A 21,308-nucleotide genomic window follows, 5' to 3' on the forward strand; every position below is an offset into this window, starting at 1 on the left:
TTTAATTATGAAACTACGCGCTACTGGACGAGAGAGAAAGATAAGAAGATAAAAGGTAAAAGGAGAAGGTAGTAGCAAGTCTCTTATTTCTTTTAGTAGATGATGAGTACCACATACACTCACCCTTTCAAATTAAGTTTGAACTACCAGCTTTCTCAGGCAACCTAAAACTTTTAAAAAAGGGGAGGATGCCAAATGCCTACAAGGTCTTGGTGCTAGTCATTGAGAGCAAGTTCACATAGTTTTCCATCTTCTTTCCGATTCATATAGGCGGCGCCACAAATTTTTATTTTTAGGTGATGATCATGGACCACTTGTCCCATGTGATGCCAGGTGCCAAGAGAAAAAGCCTACCCCTTTTTTGGATGATTATAAATACTAATTGCTTTGTTTAATTAATAATAACCAAAGCACGACATGCATGTACCTTGCATTGCATGTATATATATATATATATATATATATATATATATATATATATATTCATTTGAGAAGTTTGAAAACGCGTTATGGATATCTGCATGATTTCACACTTCTATGGCAATGTGATTGTTTGCAAGTGGAAACCCAACAAGAGGTTTTCTCTTTTTTGGGTGCTCTACCTATAAAGAATATATCATCTAAATCTTGTCAAGAATCTATGAGCAACTGGTTATGCATAATTTTTGTGCTTTTCATAATGTTTAATATGAAAGAAGAAAATATACGTCACGTCAGGACGTCGGTATAGGATAATATATATTTTTAACAAATAAAGAAGAAAATAAAAATTTATGAAATTGACAGGAGACTTATATACTTATTGTTGTAGGAATTCTAAATTATATATGATGCATTGAAAACTAACCATACCTATTATCTCTTGGAATTTTTTTTCTAAACCGTACGTATACATACCGTTTGGAACCAAGGACTTAAATCGTGCGATTGCATAATGTAAAGCAGCTTTATAAAGCAAGGGACTTGACTCGATTCCATGGCATTTCCTTTGTATGTTCATTTTTATATATACAGATATCAAATTTCATTCTCAACTTTTTAGGATTTAATATATGTTGAGAACCAAATTTCCTATAAACCATTTGTTTCACTTTGCTTCTAGCTAATCTGGAATATTATCGTGAACTTTTACCATCAAAATAGTCAACCCAACTTGCCAACAAATCTTAGACCAAAAAGTTTACTTCGTTATTACAATTATTAAACCAATCATGTGAAAATTAATCAACAATTGGTGGTAGCAATAATTGGATCACTTTAAAATAAATATTTCTCGAATTTATGTCAATTACATATTTCCATTAGTACAAAGGACCCACTAGTGTAGTGGTTTGGAGCAAATGCTCTTTCTAAAAAAGGTTCTGGATTCGAGTCTTAGTATCCGTGTTGTGTGTGTGTGAGTTCACTCCTCTCAATAAGAATGGTCTTTAAAAATAAATAAAAAATTATTTAGTAGTAAAAAGGAGCATGAGGATAAGATTATGCAAAGCATGGTCATTTTGATCATGTTTGTAAAATGAGGGAATATTCTCAAAACAAGAAAGAGGGCAGATACATACAACACTTCTTCTTTTTTCTTTGTGTTTGCCATACCAATAGTGAACAAGAATAAAACTTGCATGCCCCAAATTATAATACAATTCAACACCCTAATTTATCTTTGTATGCACCTTTGTGCAACTAGAAAGAGTGCACAGATTGCGGAGATAATGGCCATATATACCAAGGGTTCCATAATTGATCAACAATGCTCTTTGGTGAGCATTTCCAAGATACAAGGCAAATGGGCAATACAAATTTACCTTGTCAAAGGCTCTTGGCTTAATGCTAATTTAATCCATTGGAGAGGGTAAGATCTCTCATACACGAAACCCAATTATATAGATGAGTTTCACATGCGCATGCATTTCCATCTTTATAAAAACAATGTTTTAAACACTGGATTTAAATTAAAATTTAAAAGCTTCTTAAAAATGAGCTAACAATATTGTATATCAAGTTAACATACTCCCTCATGTGCAGTCACATTGTGAACTCAGTTCGACTTGTATGATGACATGTTAGACAATTATTTAGACCCTAAAGGCATTTTTTATTATATGAGCGATATTAAAAATAAAAAAATAAAAGAAATCGAATCTAAAACCTTAAGTGTAAAAATAAACGCTCTTAATCAGTTGAACCACAATTCTATTGTCCACTTTAAAGACATTTATTGTTAACCAAGAATGCAAAAGTGGAAGTGTGGTACAATTTAGTTTTATTCTTTTGGGATTATATTGGAGTCCTACAAGTACAGAGGTATGGGGCTCGAGGTCAAATGGGGACAAGATAATGAAGTACATTTTGGCTGATGTGCCAACATATGGATGGTCATAATCTATCCAGTGGGATGTTTTGGCCTTTTTGTTGACAATGACATCCTCCTTCTTCTTCTTTTTTTCTTCTTTTTTCTTTCTTTTTTTTTTTGAGTGTGCTGATGATGTCTCATTTCTGTTTTTGAGAACAATTTCGCATTACAATCCTAGTAAATATGTCAAACATCAAATGACCATATATAGTTGACACTTGAGATAAAACATTATTTCCTAAGATAGGCTTTAAGCAACACTTGTTTACAAATTACAATATATATATATATATATATATAAGCTGAGAAGCAAGCATCATTCCTTTTGGTGGTGATGATGTACTCACAGGACCATTTCACATGCTTAACAATTACATGGTGCTCGCATGCTTCCCTCTCTCTCTCTCTCTCTCTCTACCTGCACCAATAATTGGTGAAACAAAATTAGTATATTATGTTTATATTTATATGATTTGGGAATGGTTCCTATGTGTTCATAATATATAGGCTTTTAATTATATGCATTTTGGTAATCTAAATGCTAGCACACAAAAATTTTGGGGAAGGAGAAAAAGGAGAAGAATATGATAATTGGATTAAATTGTTATCCAATTAACTATTAAAAAACAAGGATTATATATGGATTTTGGGTGATTAAAAGCGTTTATTTTTGTGCCGTAAACCAAGACATTGAGTTAAAATTTCCCCTTCCAATTATTACTAGTCTCGAGAAAAAACATGCGGAACAGATTACATTTTCACAAAGATGAAATAGACATAGGCATATGAATCTCAAATCTGTAATGGATGTGTGATCCACATAATTTTATTTTATTGACTGATTTTGTTGAATTTTACTATACTCACAAAACAAAACCATACCCTCACTATATATTTTGCCTATATAAAAAGTGCAATGATCGATGTATGACCACAGAGAATCCTCTGTCATAAAATAGTATATAGGTACATATGTCATAAATATGATCATCATTAGTCATATAGTTATATCATAAAAATCCCCAGTTGACACACTCCTCCACATGATAAATACTATTCTCTCTCTCTCTCTCTCTCTCTCTCTCTGAATTTTCTATTATATGTTGTGTGCTTCATAGATATCATGTACCTTGTTTGGTGTCCATTATTGGATTGAATTTGATAACTCACTAAATTTAAATTATGTTGAAGGAGAAATGTTGTCCAAAGTGAAGGTAGATGGTTTATTTATGCACAAAATGGTAGAATATCAACATCTTATAAAGTATCTACCTTCATTTTTTTTTTCGACGTATACCTTAAATTTAATAGTGAATTATCAAATCCAATCAAATCCTAACACCAAAACCAACCTTACGAGCCAATAATTGAAACAACATCCGGTCAATTCCCCAATGGAATAGTACATATCCTGCGGCAATGTGAACTGGTGGGGTGCCACATCAGCACACCTCTACTTATAAATAAGAAGAGAGGCACAGAGAAACACACTAGAAAGATAATACCAACTATACTTTGAGCATCATAGTTCTAATTTCTTTCTCTACTATGGTGCCAACTAAGGTAGCTGCTGAAAATTCGCCATCTCTGGTGCTGCCGCTTGAAGTGGTGGTGAGAGAATATGACAAAGAAAGAGATAAGGCGGCGGTGGAGGAGATGGAGAGGCGGTGTGAGCTTGGGCAGCGGGGAAAAACTTCTCTAGTCACTGATCTCATGGGCGACCCTATATGTCGCATTCGCCATTTCCCAACACACGTTATGCTGGTAATTAACATCTCCATGCATGCCTAGTCACAAAATTAAATGCATGATATATTTTGATTTGGAGGGTTCATAGGGTTTTTTGCTTCTTGTATAAAGCCTATTTTGTTTAATATTCTAATAATGACTGACTTGTTTGTGAAGAAAGAAAAACGTTAGGCAGGACATATATTAATATTATATAAAATACAAATACTTCATTTTTTTTTTAATTTGAGTGTTTTTCCTGGAATTAACGAAATGTAATTGGTAACCCAAAAAAAATATTGTAATTGTGAACAGGTTGCAGAGTATGGAGAAAATGAGATTGTGGGTGTCGTAAGGGGTTGTGTAAAAGAGGCCACAAGAGGAAATTCAGTTTTTGTAAAGCTGGCTTATATTTTGGGACTAAGGGTCTCTCCCACGCACTGGTTCCTCTCTCTCTCTCTCTCTCTCTCTCTCTCTCTAATACTTTATTTGTGGCATTAATTCATTAGTTTGTTTTACCTGCATTAACATGCAGATCATATATATTTATAGCTCTAAAATATGTTAGGATGATAATTTTCACTGAATAGTTAAGTAATTCTTATGCATGAAACTGTTTTGTTTTTTTTCTGGATGGTAATAGTGAAAGCAAGAAACACAGTAATTAATTTTCACTTCTTTATTCCTTTTGGCTTCTCTTGCTTTTGTACTCCAAGTTTGCTCCTTGTATACTGAGAACCTGTTTTCTTGCTTTTGTACTTCCATCTCTACATTTCTTAACACAAACTCTCTCTCTCTCTCTCTCTCTCTCTCTCTCTCTCTCTCTCTCATGTGAATAATCGTAGCTTGATTCTAATCCCACTCCCACCCACATACACAGACACAGAGAGAGAGAGAGAGAGAGAGAGATTAGATTCTAGCATAAAGAGAAACGTAATGTTCCTGGTATCATGGAAAGGAGCAAAAGCATGCAAGTAGCTAGCCTGTCATCGACACATGTATCCACCAGCCGCTACTTTTGCTAAAGAAAAAAAAAAGATCAAATCTCTTTTTAATGGAATGTACTCCTTCCTCCCCATCCCATTCTCTCATTTCTTCCATATTGTATGTACGATTTGCTACTAAATTGCCTCATCCACACAGTGTGCTCCATGATCCACCCCCCACTTTTCTTTATTTTATTATTCTTATGTTTTCATCCTTTTCCTTCTTCGCTATGTATCTAGACAAAACCTCCATGGATGCATGTCAAAGAAGCATGCAAGAATAAATTATTACTTGTGTACATTAGCGCTGGGAAAGATCTAGGGTACTTACGTAATATTAACTAGTTATACATTTTGATTGTAATTGCTGTGAATTTTCCATGCAGGAGGCTAGGCATTGGCACGAAACTAGTGAGACATTTAGAAGAATGGTGCAAGGAAAAGGGAGCCGAGTATGCATATATGGCCACAGACTGCACCAACGAGGCCTCAATCAATCTGTTCACTATCAAATGTGCATACAAAAAGTTTCGTACACCCACCATTTTGGTCCAACCAGTCCACGCCCACTACAAGCCAATATCTTCATCAGCCAATACTAATATTGCAATTGTTCAGCTCCCCACAACCCTAGCAGCCTCAATCTACCGCCAACTCTTTTCCCAATCATCAGAATTCTTCCCCAAAGACATAGAAGCCATTTTAGCCTGCAACCTCAGCTTGGGTACTTTCATGGCCCTACCAGTAAAGTCCCTCGCAAAATGGGACCCACAAAAGTGGACCCTACCTCCAAACTTCGCCATCCTTAGTGTTTGGAACACCAAAGAAGTGTTCAGGTTACAAGTGAAGGGAGTTTCAAGCCTAACATATGCATGCTGTGTAGGTACAAGGCTTGTAGATGCATGGCTTCCATGGCTCAGATTGCCTTCGTTTCCTAATTTCTTTAAGCAATTTGGGGTTTATTTCATGTATGGGCTGCACATGGAAGGGGAGCATGGAAATCGGCTGATGAAGGGTTTATGCAACTTCGTGCATAACATGGCTAGGGATGATCGTGGATGTGCTGCTGTGGTGGCTGAGGTGGGCCAGAGGGACCCAGTTAGAGAGTCGGTCCCACATTGGAGAAAGTTTTCATGGGCAGAAGACACGTGGTGCGTCAAGAAGCTTGATGAAGCAAAGCAAGGAGGAGAGAGATCATCATCAGATCAGTTTGATTGGACCAACACTCCATCTTCTTCTTCGTCGCATATTTTTGTTGACCCTCGTGACTTTTAGGCATGTACTCACTTGTGTCGAGAAGAGAAGGAAAAAAAAAAGAAAAAAAACATGTTCATAGTTACATCTTATAGAATTGCAAGTGTGTACGTATAACCCTAGATCCAAGTCAACTGAAATTACATGTTCTCAGAAATAAAAAGAAAAAAGAAGCATGTTACCAATGAAAAGCAAGAACCTTCTACAATTTAGGTGACTATAAAATAATCAGAAATAAAGAGATCAATTGCGCCACTCCCATCATGGGCGCAATTGCGGTCCCAGAATCTTTGTTGAACAAAAGCTGGGGACTTTGACACCTGTTGTGAGGGCCTAAAGCAGATATGCAGCTAAATTCTGGGTATTATTTTTCTTGGTATTTTTTGTTTTGAGTACTTTTATGTTAAAATTCATACTCCTTTTTTTTTTTTTTTTTGGGAAGATTCATTATCATACCCAATACCATTAATTATATATAATAAAAAAAACATTATATGAAATGGACTTTAAAAACACCCCCAAAGTCCACTTATAACATAACAAAGAGGGTTTAACTTCTTATAAATTACAAAACTGTCATCGATTTCTTAAAACAAGCCCAACCCCAAAACCTCATGAAAAAAAAAACCCAAAACACTCTCAATAGGGAATCAAAATAATTTAATAATCAAAATTAAATTCGAAAAGGCTGTCAGTCATTTTTTGGATTTTTTTTTGAGTTTATTTTAAAAAAATTAAATTGTGTAGGATTTATCTATATCATTAATACTAAGAATTGATATTCTAAATATCTCTTTCTTTTTTTTCATTCTATTTTATGATTCTTACGTAACTTTTTTAAAGTTGGTCCTTTCAAAGGGTTGGAGACATTTTCTTCCCCGTGTCCAGTGGGGACCAAAGATTGTATTATACTGTAATGGCACGTTATGATGGGTTAAAAGGTTTTTGAAGGTGCATCAACACAATCTTATAATTTAATTACAAATGGTAATTAGGCCCTTGATTCTGTTGCTTTAGTCAGTGGACCTAGTTTTAGAGGTGTGGTGTGGCTACAGTCCAAATATATGGTCCTTAATTATATTTAATCGCCAACAAAAGAACCTCTTCTTTCTCTTTCTGCATCTTTGCTTTTTGTTTTTTTTCTCTTCTTTTTTTTTTTTTTTTTTTTTTTTTTTTTTTTTTTTTTTTTTTTTTTTTTTTTTTTTTTTTTTTGGGACTCTTATGTTATAATGTTAGACGTTTTCCATTTGTTGATACCCTCATCGATCTTCAATTGTTTAGAGGAAGGTGAAGTCTTGCCATACCCGCTTCAATCAGTTATTTTGTCGGAACGCCAGACCACAAAGAAAGGGAGAAGAGCTTGTATATCACAAGGATAGCCATGTTTTACTATCCCCAACTAATTACCTTAAAAAAAAAAAAAAAAAAAGGCGCTAATCACCAATCACGTTTCGTCATGTCAAAAAATTATCACGCTTGGTGAAACGTGATTAGTTGGAATAGCAAAACAATTATATACTCATAATATACAAGTTTTTCTGTAAAGAAATGTGCTTTAAAATATAGCTAAAATGCACCTTCAGCAGTTTTCTACTTCTTTTCTTCCTGTTTTTAATGGAAAGGCTGTGTTTGTAAGATAATTTTATCCGTAGTCTCACATTTGGCCAACTGATAGTTCGCCCAAATAACAATTCCCTGGTATGATCTACATCAGCTCAGGATCCTTGGTTCCTACGCAGTTGAAAGCATTCAATATGAATAACTCAGATGACCATGGAAATCTTTATACCACTGTAGATGTTATTACTAAGAGAACTTCATGCTTCTTCTAGACCTCTGTGAAGGGAAAGTCTACGGATTTTAACATAACTATTAATGGGTGGCTTTCGGTCTTACATTTCCCAGGCAGCCGACCAGTTAAGGTCAATTAGAGATTCATTATCGCATGTTAAACACTACTTGGCTATATAGATTGTATTTAACAGTGACCTTACAGTATTGCCAACTTAGGCTACAAACTTACAATAAACTATGACCTCTATTGTACATCAAACTTGCAGATTGCGAGAAGTCAGCAATGAGCACAGCAATACTTGTTCGGAAATCACATTGTAGAAGCTTTAGCAAAACTTGAAAATCTGGAGGACTCATTTTCCAGGAGAGCCTGCGGATTTCCTTGTTCAACCTACATGGGTGCAGAGAACAAGATAAACAGTTTTTTCAAGTCTCTGATTTCAGAAGGCTAGGAAACAATTTAGCCACTCAGTCAGTACTGCAACTGTAGATGACAATCTAGTAATGTAATGAGAATGAGGTTGACATTTAATCAGCAATATGGAAGACAGAAGGGAGCCGATTTATTCTGTTGAAGCTATATTTAATCTTTATAGGTGCTGTGATATTGGCCTTTGCAACCAATATAATCTAACATTTTAAAGATGTCTTCACTTTTCTTACAAACAAACGTTATTTCTGGATGCAAATCATAGACATCAAATAATGACGAAAAAGAAACAAGGAACACAGGAAAACACACAGGTAGATACACGGGAAAGCATACGACATACCAGGATACCATGGTCAAGGACCAAGACACTGTCCATATTTAAGACAGTGGAAATACGGTGAGCAATTGTGATAACTGTCATCCCTCTGCATTCACTGGATATAGTTTTTTGTATTATTGATGCTGTTTGCGTATCAACATTAGCCGTGCATTCATCCAAACAGAGGACCTGAAGGTTTTCAATATGGTCAGTCTTTATCTGTTAATAAAGTAAAACACCCCTTCCCCAAATGATCCATGCAACACATGCCTGTACAGAAAATCCATACACATGTACACTTAATTTTAATTTCAACGTGGAAATGTTTATTTTTCCATCTAGTTCTTGTTTTTTCTTTACTAATTGTAAATTGATTTAATGGATCATATAGAATTTTGAAATTGTACTGGAAGAATAATCCATTCAATTTCTCAGAAATAACAGGAGAGACATATAGACATAAATAGAGGTACACATTACCAAAGAATTTGATCAAAAAAGAAAAAGAAACGAACAGAATTTGAGTTTGACAAGAAGAAGGCTGAAAACTTGAAAAAAGTGACATAAAAGGTCAACATCGCCGAAATCCAGTAATTCATCCCGAGCAATCACTTTAACCAGATTGAAATGATTGCAAACACGACTGGCACGTTCTGTTGAGTGATGTTAAACGGATCCTTGGAAATTTTTATACAATTGAATAATCAAGAAACTTACAGAAGTTCATATTTCACAAATATTGCAATTTCGGCACATGGTTATTTCATTGTGCTGTCCCTGAACTATTTATCACTGTACCTTTGAAGACTTCAGAAGTGCGCGTGCAAGGCAAAGAAGCTGTCGTTGCCCAACAGAAAATGACATCCCTGATTCCTTCAGGTGAATATCTAGCCCTCCTGCTGCTTCTACTTCCTCTTTGACATGGCATCTCTCCAAAGCCTTCCAAATTTTTAAGTCATCACTCAGCTGGAATGGATCTAGATTGTCCCTATAAATTTGGAAGAAATGCACGAAAATCTACTTATTAATTAAAGTAGGTCATCTGACCAATATTAAAGGTTACAGGGGTAAAAGAAAGTATGAGATCTAAAAAGTTAACATCAAAACAATATACCATAAAGAAAATATACCACAACTATGAGGACTTAATAGAGTACCTTAATGATCCTTCAAATAAAAAAGGAGTCTGAGGAACAACAGAGAAATGTCCACGAAGATCTCTGATAGGAGCACTAGCTATGTTTATGCTATCCACAAGAATACATCCTTTACAGATCGGTGTGAGGCGGAAAAGGGCATTCAAGACACTAGACTTTCCAGCTCCTGTCCTTCCAATAAATCCGACCTAATTAACAATCAAGGGGAAATAATAAATGAGCATTATCACATAAGTTCTAACCTTTAACATCAGGCTGAGTATGTACCAACCTGCATCCCGCCCTCGATAGTAAAACTAATATCACGGAGTGCAGCTGGTAAAGACGGCTTATATCTCAAGGTTACATTCTGGAATTCAATCTGTCCTTGATAGGGCCAACTGGGATGTAAGGATTGGGATCCATGCAGTTCTTCTTGTGGAATGTCCATATACTGTGAAGCGTAAAATCAGGACATAAGTAATTTGTAGCAATCTATATCAGACAAAGATCCGTTTGTACCTCAAGAGCTCTTTCAACAGAAACCATTTCCTTCTCCGTTTCAGTGAAACTTGTCAAAAAGCTTCCCAGTAAAGACACAACTGGAGCTGCGTAAGACAGAGCCAATCCTACCTGTAAAAGAATGCACATCCTTTAACTCTATCTCTAATTTGACAACACATGGAAATGGATAAAAGACTTCAACTTTGACTCAAATCTCAAAAATGAAATTTTAATTGTAATAGGTTGAAGATAGATGAAGTTCTACAGAACTTACCAACCCTGGTGTACTGAAATTGATTGGTAAACTGCCATGAGATCCAATAACAGCCATGACAGCAACAAATGAGATGATAAATGCTGCTAACAACTGAAAGAAGATCACTGCCAGAATGTCAGAGCCGGCTATGAAAAACTTTTCTGGTTTGCCAGAACTTCTAGCAGTTAGTTACGTTCTAAAACACTCTGCCTTACATGTAGCTCTAATGCTAGATCTAGATCCCAACCGACAAAACTCAACTTATACTAAAAGGCTTCAATTGCAAGGATTTGAACTTAGGATTGCCAGTTCTGATAACCATGATAAAAACTTGTGGGATTAACTTCAATTTGCAAAATATTAAGCTGTCAGGATGTGGCTTATAAGTGTTTTATATTCTAACAGGTTATATTTTTTTCTCCTAAACTATAAAACTTATGTTCCCTCCTTCCAACCATACAATTTAAGAAGAAATTATGCTCAGAAAGTTCACTTCACAATTAACTTGTACCCCATTTGCTTCAGCTTATTTTGTTCTTATGATGAACAAAGCTCCAGAGTATAAATGTGTACTAGTAACTAAAATTGACTAAAAAGGGTGGTTGTTAAATACTGAGATATACCTGAAGACGCAGGGAAAGCCACAAACTTGCTGTTAACTCTGTGTAAGAAGTTTGTTGATACAATTTGACCTGGTCAGTGAATCTGGCAAAAAAGAGGTCCTGTCCACAACCGGAATTGATTGGTTGCAATATGTCTATCAATTTTACTATAAGCAAAAATCATCATCAAGACCAGTAAGAATAAATGCAACAAACAAGCCATCTTGTACATACAATAATACCAATAAAAAGAAAAAAGCAGATACGTACTATTTCACTCAAGCTATTTTTACTAAAGCACTAGAATAAACTTTATCATCCTGATGGGTAACTATAATTTCAATGATACTAAGCTATGTTTCTTGTTTAGTTGGGCTTCATTGCTTCTGGTTGGAGTGATCCTGATTGTAATTGTCCTAATAAAAGTCTCAGATAAAGGATACTAAGATATGAATAAATCAGAACACAATAATACTTAAATCTCGTGCACCTCATACCACTTCCACTAAGCCCATTATGAGCTGTCTCAACATTTTTTTCCTGAACTATTCTATAAAATTTTAGGTTTTACCATGTCTCTAAAGAATTTCAAAATTTATAATCATGCTCATTTTTTGCTTCGTCCTATGATCCAAACAGATTCATTTGTTATATGAAATTAGGAATGTTCTTTTGTTTTTTTACCAACTGGATAAATGAGAGCAATCCCTCAAATAACACCTTTCACAAATTATTTAATGTGACTGGTGCAACTGGGAAAAGTGATGCTACTACAGAACATAAGTATTCCCAATATACAATCGCTTTGAAAGGGGAATGGAACATTTAAAATTAGCAGCACTTTCTAAACTTCATTTCACAATTTGAGGACCAACATAACACTATTAACTGCAAAAAAAAAAGAGGAAGCAGATATTTTCATAGATTTTGAAAATTTTAAGCTGTATACTATTTTTACTGCACATACAACTCATTTACGAATGTCGTGGTGCACCTTTGTTCATGCATGTGTATCCATGAGTATCAAGGACCTTTGAGGCAATTATATATTCTTCCCCATGATATCATCATATAAATAATGGTCGTCATCTTTTACAAAATATGTACCTCAGACTTGAATGCTCGAATAGTTGATGAGCCATCAAGTGTCTCTGTGAAGGATGTATAGATGGGAGATCGAGAAACACTGTCCAGCCTTCGTAACTCCCGAGATGTTGATCTGTAGAAGAACTGTATAATTCTTCACCAATCAGATTATTCTTCCTTTTTTTTATATATAAAATAAATTTTCTAAGCAATGGATAGACCATAAAGTTGAAAGATGTCATCTGCCACATTCTTAGGATCGAATCACATTCTGTTTTAATGTGATCCCAAATTATGTTGTATTCTAACAATCTCCTCCCAATCATGAGTCCTCCACTTGCTTTGTTTAAAAATCACACTAATCATTTTCATGAAAACAATATATTCAGTCCTAAATTCCTTTGTTAACATATGCTTGAAAATGATCCAAAACATGGAAATATTTTACATCATTTGTTAGACAGGGAAAAAAGGTAATATTACAACTAAAATTTCATATGAAAAAAGAACCAGCTCACCCTATAAAAAGGGGGAAATCTATCGTAACTCTATGTAGAATTAACAATTTTGTGTCACTATCTTAAATTGCCCTGGTCTCTTAGAACATTGCATTTTCCATAACTCGATTTCCCAACCTATTTTATGAAAAAACAAGGAAAGAATAATAAAACTTTCCATGCGCCCGGTCGCAAGTTTCATATATTAATTAAACATTCCCAAAGTTCTCAGTGGTTTGAAATCATATTTGAACCCTGGCTCAGACAAAAAAATTTAAAAAAAGGGCATGAAGAATACCTGAAGTTTGCTGTAGATATACCAGAATGGCAATAGCAAAAGCAAGAAGAGGACCTAGAGACAAGCATAAACCTTTAGAACAACATTTCAACGAATGAGGATGGCCAAAAGTTTGGAATTCCAGAAAAATGCCTAACAAAAGTTAAACCTTTGGATACCTGTACGTATGACAAAACTATTGCAATTCCTAGCAGGCCAACAAAATTGGCTAGAAGAATGTTAAGAATGAAGGGGAGAGAATCATCAATTGTATATAGATCTGAAGAAAACCTACAGGCAAAACAAATACGTAGAATTTAACAAATTATAGCTAATAAAATCAGGAAGAGATTGGGAAGGAATCTTATAATAACCTGTTTAGTATTCTTCCACCAGGTGTCTGATCAAAGAATTGCACTGGTGCATTGATAAGCCTTTTCAGCAGTGTATCATGCACCTTAACAGCAGCTCGTAAGCCACCAAATGCAAATGAGAAAGCCCTCACTAATGTAAGAATTGAATTTACAATGCAAAAGATGCAGAGTATAATCTGCACTAATCCAACAAAAACAGAAACAAACATCTTAATTAAAAAAATTAAGCGCATTTCCTTTTCTTTTCTTTTTTTTTTGGAAAAAATAAAATATCATTGACCTTCTTACAATATGAAGCTGTCTATAAGCTAAATTCATAATTTCAGCAACAAGAGTAAAAGATTCATAAGCTGGTATGTTTATTGATTGCAGTACACAGTATAGATAGATCACTTCAAAGTTCAAACCAAATTTAAAACACGAATGGACAACTTTTCCCTTCTTATATTTTAACCGTGCAAGGGATTCTAAAATTAGTGTTGGAAAACAGGGACAGAATAGTAAATAATTAGGATTCCAATTCTTGGAATCCCTTGTTTAAGGGCGTGCTCTGTATTTTGTTGTTTCCTAATTTGGTTGTATATCATAAAGTAGTTTCCTATTCTGAATAGGGCTGTAAGGTTTATGATAGGGTACAACTTACAACCCTACAACCAAATCCGAAAACCGGATCACAGCCCTGATTCAAACCAAATCTTCCTGGAATCATAATCATAATGTAATTTTATTCCAACTATCGGAACTCAAAAATAAACAAACAGAGAGTATGAAGAACTATCTATTTATAACATATTCACATTTAAGTCTTCATATTTTGACGATCTGATCATCAAATTTGAATGCATAATTTGGAGCTACCGTACTGTAAACCTCTTGTAAAAATCTGCAATTTTTGGGCTTTCTGAAGGCTTCTACCATTTGAGAGAATCAGGACTTCTTGGTAACCTTTTAATTCATCAAAGTTTATTTTAAAACGAAAAATCATGCCATAATATGGAAAACTGTGGAAGTTGTTTACCAGATAAAAGGAAGTGGAATATTCTTTCCGACTGCTTCTTGTTGCATCAACCCAATTTGACAACCACAGATCATTCCCATTACGAGAAGCTTGCATTAGGATTGCTGACAGGCATATTACAACTGAAATGAACCAACCAGAAAATGTGGCATAATTCCTGCAATCATAATTAATATTAATCCCACAGAATAGATAATGGAAACCCCAACTATATCCACAGCCAATACAAAATTCTTGTCTCTTGCATGCAGTGAAATGTTAAATCATAAACTTTCCTGTAAAAGATATGAACTATGAAGTCAACAAATTTTTTTTTTTTTTTTTTTTTGAAGAGAGACGATATATCGGTTTTCAATGCAAAATAAATCAACGGAACAAAATTGATATCGGTTTTCAATGCAGTGGAGTGTGATACTCACTTGTAGATGGTAAGTTCTACTCTGCCCTCTTTTCGTGCCTCAACTTCAATGATCTCTTGTGTTCTATCTGAAGCAGGCACAGTATCTTTTTCTAGCACGAGATTTTGTTGGCTTTCAACATGAATATCTTCGACTGCACTGCATTCTTGGCTTTCATTGTTTAAACATATATCAATTTCATTCAGTGGAGAGAATGTTGAATACGAAGAAACAGGCCAATCAGCTGATCTTCCTACCCACTTGACATGTCCTTTGTCCATAACAACAATTGTATCGGCTGAAGATATTGCCTGTGCAGTAACAGATGGAATCATTTGCAAAAGAACTGGAGATTGGAATTATATGTGGAACAGTTTTCTATGACTTGAAGTGCTTTATAGTTTCTCATAAACCAGAAAATTTTGCAACTAAGATGATAACAACTTCGCCAACTGAAACAAAATATATTTTAACAATATGAAAAATTGTATGATGACAAGCAATCATGCATCAAAATCCATTCAATGTAAGAAATTCCAAACAAATTCATAGAAAATGTTGTTCTGGTGATCAACTGAATTCTGTTCAAGTCAAAATTGATGCAGGATACGGGTGAATTGAGTATTTGGGTAATTTAGCGGAAGCAAAAACAATGGAAAAACAGAAAGTGGGTGGTAAAAGACGCCTTGGCTTCACACCAAGGAGTCTCCAATCTCAGGAAAGTAAACTTTTCTTAATATCTCAAATCTCAGCTCGATAATGAATTACATGAGAGAGGTATTTATAGCAAACTAAAACCTAGAGACAATACGATAAAAAATCCCTTGCTAAAACAGAAATTCTAACCTAAATAAAATAGGAAACTTAGAAATCCTACTAAAATCTGGAAAACTTAAAAATCTTACTAAAATCTGGAAAACTTAGAGAACAAGTTAGAAACTAATCACAGGAAAAAAAAAATTGCCAGATTTAAAGACCAAATTAAATGACTTCCTCTTCCGTCTCTTTCTCTTGTAAACCCTAATGGGTTTGACAAATATGTCCTCATAAAAAATAATAAATAAATAAAACTCTGGGGAAACAGGTAAACCTGAACATTGTGGGTACAAAGTACACGAGTCTGTTGTTTCATAAGCGGACCCAAAATGGCATTATACAAAATACACCGAGCAACTTGTGCATCAACTGCACTTAGGACATCATCAAGAATAAACATATCGGAGCCATTATACATGGCCCTGCAATTGCACAAAGTTACAACAAATTTGATCAGATTCAAGGAAAGAAAATAGAAGAAAGAATTGAGGCCCATTCATAGCTAGCAGTGGTGAGTATAGAGAGAAGATGTAACCTTGCCAAAGCAATTCTAGCTCTCTGTCCACCTGACAAGTTGATTCCTTTTTCTCCAATGTAAGCCATGTCACCTCCAACCATTAATGAAATATCAAGGTCTAGAGCACTTGCCTCTAAAGTATCCGAGTATCTACCAACAAAAAGGAAAATCACAATAAGAAAATTGGGGAGAACATTCCCCTCCATGATAAGAAAAGGACCCACTTGCACAAAAACTGGAGAAAACTCGTTCATAACCAAGGTTGGCCCAAAGTAAGGACACAGTGGGTGACCTCTTTACGCCCCACATCAGAGGGCTGAAAAAAATTAATCTATATGTATGGTGAAAAAAAAAAATACAAGTACCCCAAAAAATTGTATACCTACAGGGGCCCTTTTTCTTTTAGAGAGAGGCCAAAAACGTATAATATGTAAAGAGATATCATACAACCAAACTCAAACTTTTGGAATTACTCTAGTTACATTGGGTCATTTGAAAATTTGAATTTCGAATATACTTCTTAAACTTATTTCATATCATGATAGATGCCATAAGCCTGCATATGCTACATTATTTTATGGGCACTAAGCTATAGTTTTTCCTTCAAATAAGGTTTGAAACATTGAACTACAATGCAGACTGGGGCCCACAATGTGTCTCTTAAATAATCCTATTTAAGGGATCCCTCAACTGAAGCTGACTATGTACATATGCGCATGTGTCTGAAAAGATGAGGTTTTTCAGAACCCTCCACCTGACTGCCCCGTCAGTACTCAGGGACAGGCACTACATACTCTTCAGGGTTTAAATTCAAGTGGTTACTTTCTAAGTTCAAACGCATCATAATAGTTGGCTGGACTTTGGGTGCTATCCACCATCCAATCAAAGGCATCTACTGTAAAACCCATGAGCCCTAAGCGCTGTGTGTATTTATTTTGCAAGCATTAAACTAAACCACGGCTGCCTTAAGCTTATTATATATTATATATGTAACATCTTCTAACCATTAGGGAAAATAATTCTTGTGTGAGACCGTGGATATGTACAAAAGAACCCCATTGTTTGTTGTGGCCCTAGGCCCAAAAAACTCGGGTTCAGTCCTGTTCTCAATTCTAAACTATCCAGAAACGGGCCTGATGCAAGACACGTAGGACCTAAATTTATTAGTTTCCTAATATATTTGTTAGTTTCCTAGATTCTCTAGTTTTCCAAATTCTAGTAGGATTTCTACTTTTCCAAATTTCCAGATTTCTAGTTTTAAGCTTCCTATTTTATTTGTGTTAGGATTTCTGTTTAAGCAAGGGGTTTTTATCCTATTATGTCTGGGTTTTAGTTTGCTATAAATAACCCCATGTAGTTCTTTAAAATTCAGATTTGGATATTGAGTAAACCTTCTCTTAAAACTATGTGATTTCTGTCCTTCCTTCTCTGTTCTCTGATTTTGGTCCTTTCTTTTGTCCCGTCGATCTATGTTTTCGTCTCCTCAACCTCCAATATTCTTCTTGTTCTACTGTTCTGCCCTTTCTTTCGTCTTTTCAATCTATATTTTCGTCTCCTCGATCTCTTATATTCTTCTATGTTCTATTGTTTGAGTACTTAATCTAATACCTACAGGCTGTCCTACATCAGGGCCCCTTATATTGGGAGCAGCTCAGGCAGTCCTGACATGCAATATATGATCTCTTTGTAACTGACCCCCTTCATTTCATAAAGAAGAGCAGGATGTGTTTACTATGAAACTAGCACACTCACAGTAAAACACAAAATTGAAAAATTAATATTAAATCAGACTACTTCATCATTGGAAAAGGACCACACCTTTTGGGATCATAATGCTTTCCAAACAGTATGTTGTCACGTATTGTTCCAGATAGAATCCAGGGGACCTAACATTTAAAAATGCAAAGGACAGGTCGATAAATTCTATTTCATAAGAGTGTAGCTATAGCAACCACACTAAACTAATCACAAACCTGTGGTACATATGCTATAGAACCACATGAATATACTGATCCATGGACAAGTCGCATTTCCCCCAAAATTGAATTCAACAAGGATGATTTACCTGAACCAACCTGAGAGAATTCAACAAACACACTGAATGGTGAATGCAGCAGATGTCAAATTAATTCCCCCATCACGAAAAAAAACTATATCACATATTCTAGTAGTAAACCAAATTTGATATATCTAATTACAAAACTTTTGCTTGTAATAACATTCTTGGAAAACTTTACATGGAATTTTATTGGCTTCACCAAAGCCCCAATTTCATGCACTACAGAGTCCCGCATCGCCTAACAGTAATATTTAAGTCCATTACAGATTGCAATCTTCTTCTTCTTCTTTTTTTTTTTTTGAGAGGGAACAAATTTAATTAAAAGGCAATGAAAAGTACATAAAGCGAGTGAACAAGTAAACCAGTAAACAAAATACAACGGATTACAACAGAATAACAAAACTAAAACAACCAAGCTATCCTATCGCAACCTTCCAATTTAGCAAAATAGAAGAAGATTTTAGATCCCTGAACTCTGATGAAACTACAATTTGAGAATTGACATATACACGATACCTACAGCTCATCATTATCCTTGTCCCTTAAGCGTGATTCAGACCCTATTTAACATGAACTATCAAGAGTCACTTATGATTACTCTCAGATTTGATTTCACATCCTTTGTGGATGTCTACTCTGTTTGTAGAACTACAATGTTAAATTGTTTTGCTTTGATAACATCTAACAAATGATGGGAAGAAATCTGAACAGCATTAGAAATAATCATGTCTTGCGCAAAATAGGGAACTTTTGTGAAACTATTTTCCATTCATAAACAATCTAACAAACAAGCTAAGAAATTCGGTTCTGCATCCAAAATTGCATATAATATCAGATATGAAATGATAATGAGCATATTTTAATCTTCACATAACTGACCTCTCCAATCACTGCAACGAAGGAACCCTTTGGAATGCCTAGAGTTACATGTTTCAGCACCAAATCCAAGTCTTTTTCATCGCTGCTAGACCAAGCACAACATGAATCATTGAATACAACAGCCTTATCTTCATGGAAAATTTCAGATTTGTCATTTGAGAAATATGGTGAAGATGAACCAGCTGTTGTTTCCAGTTTTGATTTGTGCTGAGAGCAAGATAGAAACCTGCTCAACCGCTTGATAGATATGATGGCCTGGGATAGAGTAAGGAGAGTACATACTTTTCAATCAATAATTAGAAAAGTATGAAAAGGCTGTACTTCAAACCCACGGAACAAGGAAAACTTACATCAATTAATCCATTAATGACCCACGGAAATGAATTTAGAGGAGATATCAAAGTATTAAACAGAGCAAGACAAGTGAAGACCTGCATTTGGGGTTTTAGAGAGGTAAGTTTTTCTTGGAAATTACTTCATTGTCTGAACAATATGAATTAAAATCATTATGCTCAGGGAACAGTGGGTACCGTTGCAGCATCAAGTTGATGCCCCATCAATGCGAAAAGTCCAAATGTGAACAGGGAAAAAAGAGTTGGTGTTGTAGCCCAAAAAAATACACACCAGGCATCCAAGTATTTCCGCGTCTAATCAATGTAGATAAATTAAACATTATTCTATACAGCTAACAGGAGCACTGGAAGAAAAGTAAAGATATCTAATCAATTGATTGCTCTTGGGTATGCCAAGAATAAAAGTAGAGTCATACAGTTAAGTGCATAACTTCTAATGATCTTGTCTCCATCAACCAGCTAGAAAACAGAAGCTCCCACCCATGCATCTTCAAAGTGCGGATATATGTCAACAGTTCTCCTGTCCTTCTTATCCTGCCGAGGAGCACAGTTACTGAATATAAATATTGAGAAAACACAACAGTACTCTGCAGTTTTTTTTCTTCGTCTTAATATAGCACTTACTACTACTGTTAAAATACCGATCTCAAAAATAAATCATTAAAGTGGAGAAATACACCACCAGTAAATAGACAAGAAATAAATAATAATAATAAAATTGCTGTTCCGGACAAAAATAAGAGTCATGTTAATGTGTAACCCTTAAGCTGAAAGCCTTGGAGCCAAAGTCACAAAGTCTCTTCTAATTTCATTTTATAAGCTTTATTCTTTTCTGATGTAATTTGAGCCATTGGATCATAGTCCAAGTGGTCTCTTATCTTGCCTAGGATCTAAGTGTCAGATTATGACAAGTGGCATCATCTCATAGGATGATAGGATCAAAGGCTAGGATTAATTTCCTTGTAAATCAGTTGGAGAAGTAGCTCACTTCTCTGACTCATACGAATATATATATGAATAGTAAAATATGATGAATAGTAATCTGAAGCTTTCTATTTTTCTAAGAGCAACGTTCTCTTCCTCATAATCTCTCTGTGATCTCTTCCTTCCTCCCAAAACATCCAAAACACTGAAAACATTGAATTCTAACATGGCCTCAGAGACAGGTTCGATTGCTTGAGCTGGGCGTGAATCTGTGAACAGGGAGTCGGAATTGATTTGAGCTGGGTCTGAGCTCCTTCGACGATTGCAGCTGAGATTTCTTGAATCCAATGTCTAATATGGCAGGATTGGGCACTACTGAGCTTCGCACACCAGTTTTCAATGGAGAAAACTATGAGTTCTGGAGCATTCGGATGAAAACAATACTGAAATCTCATGGATTGTGGGATCTGGTTGAACATGGCTTCGATGCTTCAGATCCAAAGAAGGAGAAGGAGATAGAAGAGACTAAGGTTGCTGAGAAGTCTACGATNGCTGAGCTTCTGATGAAGGATGCTCGTGCACTTGGATTGATCCAAAGTGCTGTCTCAGATCAGCTCTTCCCCAGAATTGTGAANGAGGAGACCTCAAAGGGTGCTTGGGATATTCTGAAGCTGGAATTCAGAGGAGATAAACAGGTACGAAATGTAAAATTGCAAGGATTGCGTAGAGAATTTGAATATACTCGCAT

The 21,308-nt window shown here is 35.3% G+C and overlaps 2 protein-coding genes across 12 annotated transcripts in view; one reads left to right on the top strand and one right to left on the bottom strand.

The window, feature by feature from the left end:
- The first annotated feature begins 3,869 nt into the window (after window positions 1-3,869).
- Window positions 3,870-6,362, top strand: LOC117623000 (probable N-acetyltransferase HLS1). The gene is made up of 3 exons (XM_034353833.1): window positions 3,870-4,114; window positions 4,394-4,521; window positions 5,451-6,362. Exons 1-3 carry the CDS (start codon window positions 3,899-3,901, stop codon window positions 6,337-6,339), a joined length of 1,233 nt encoding a protein of 410 aa, XP_034209724.1. The 5' UTR covers window positions 3,870-3,898; the 3' UTR covers window positions 6,340-6,362.
- Window positions 6,363-8,071: 1,709 nt separating this feature from the next.
- Window positions 8,072-21,308, bottom strand: part of LOC117620797 (ABC transporter C family member 13) — a 28,190-nt gene continuing 14,953 nt past the window's right edge. For 9 of the 11 annotated variants that reach the window (XM_034351023.1, XM_034351024.1, XM_034351021.1 and 6 more), the window contains 22 exons: window positions 20,053-20,170; window positions 19,814-19,930; window positions 19,634-19,714; window positions 19,284-19,538; window positions 18,319-18,420; window positions 18,164-18,231; window positions 16,364-16,495; window positions 16,103-16,250; window positions 15,034-15,323; window positions 14,615-14,771; window positions 13,597-13,772; window positions 13,402-13,513; window positions 13,244-13,297; window positions 12,470-12,592; window positions 11,384-11,482; window positions 10,779-10,871; window positions 10,523-10,633; window positions 10,293-10,454; window positions 10,022-10,209; window positions 9,663-9,852; window positions 8,886-9,053; window positions 8,072-8,503 (listed from right to left, as the gene is read on the bottom strand). In XM_034351023.1, the coding sequence (XP_034206914.1) occupies window positions 8,423-8,503; window positions 8,886-9,053; window positions 9,663-9,852; window positions 10,022-10,209; window positions 10,293-10,454; window positions 10,523-10,633; window positions 10,779-10,871; window positions 11,384-11,482; window positions 12,470-12,592; window positions 13,244-13,297; window positions 13,402-13,513; window positions 13,597-13,772; window positions 14,615-14,771; window positions 15,034-15,323; window positions 16,103-16,250; window positions 16,364-16,495; window positions 18,164-18,231; window positions 18,319-18,420; window positions 19,284-19,538; window positions 19,634-19,714; window positions 19,814-19,930; window positions 20,053-20,170 (3,025 nt within the window). In that variant the 3' untranslated portion in view covers window positions 8,072-8,422. Of the gene's footprint in view, window positions 8,504-8,885; window positions 9,054-9,662; window positions 9,853-10,021; window positions 10,210-10,292; window positions 10,455-10,522; window positions 10,634-10,778; window positions 10,872-11,383; window positions 11,483-12,469; window positions 12,593-13,243; window positions 13,298-13,401; window positions 13,514-13,596; window positions 13,773-14,614; window positions 14,772-15,033; window positions 15,324-16,102; window positions 16,251-16,363; window positions 16,496-18,163; window positions 18,232-18,318; window positions 18,421-19,283; window positions 19,539-19,633; window positions 19,715-19,813; window positions 19,931-20,052; window positions 20,171-21,308 lie in introns of those variants that run through there. The other 2 variants (XM_034351022.1, XM_034351027.1) reach the window with 2 other exon arrangements.

Source organism: Prunus dulcis, chromosome 3, assembly GCF_902201215.1.
Source record: "Prunus dulcis chromosome 3, ALMONDv2, whole genome shotgun sequence".
Lineage (NCBI taxonomy): Eukaryota > Viridiplantae > Streptophyta > Magnoliopsida > Rosales > Rosaceae > Prunus > Prunus dulcis.

What these genes read in the sequence shown, in the direction of transcription:
- LOC117623000 (XM_034353833.1), top strand. Translation starts at nt 3,899, where the DNA reads ATGGTGCCAACTAAGGTAGCTGCTGAAAATTCGCCATCTCTGGTGCTG. An exon ending in TCCCAACACACGTTATGCTG is followed by an intron (nt 4,115 to 4,393) that starts GTAATTAACATC and finishes AATTGTGAACAG; the next exon opens with GTTGCAGAGTATGGAGAAAA. An exon ending in AGGGTCTCTCCCACGCACTG is followed by an intron (nt 4,522 to 5,450) that starts GTTCCTCTCTCT and finishes TTTTCCATGCAG; the next exon opens with GAGGCTAGGCATTGGCACGA.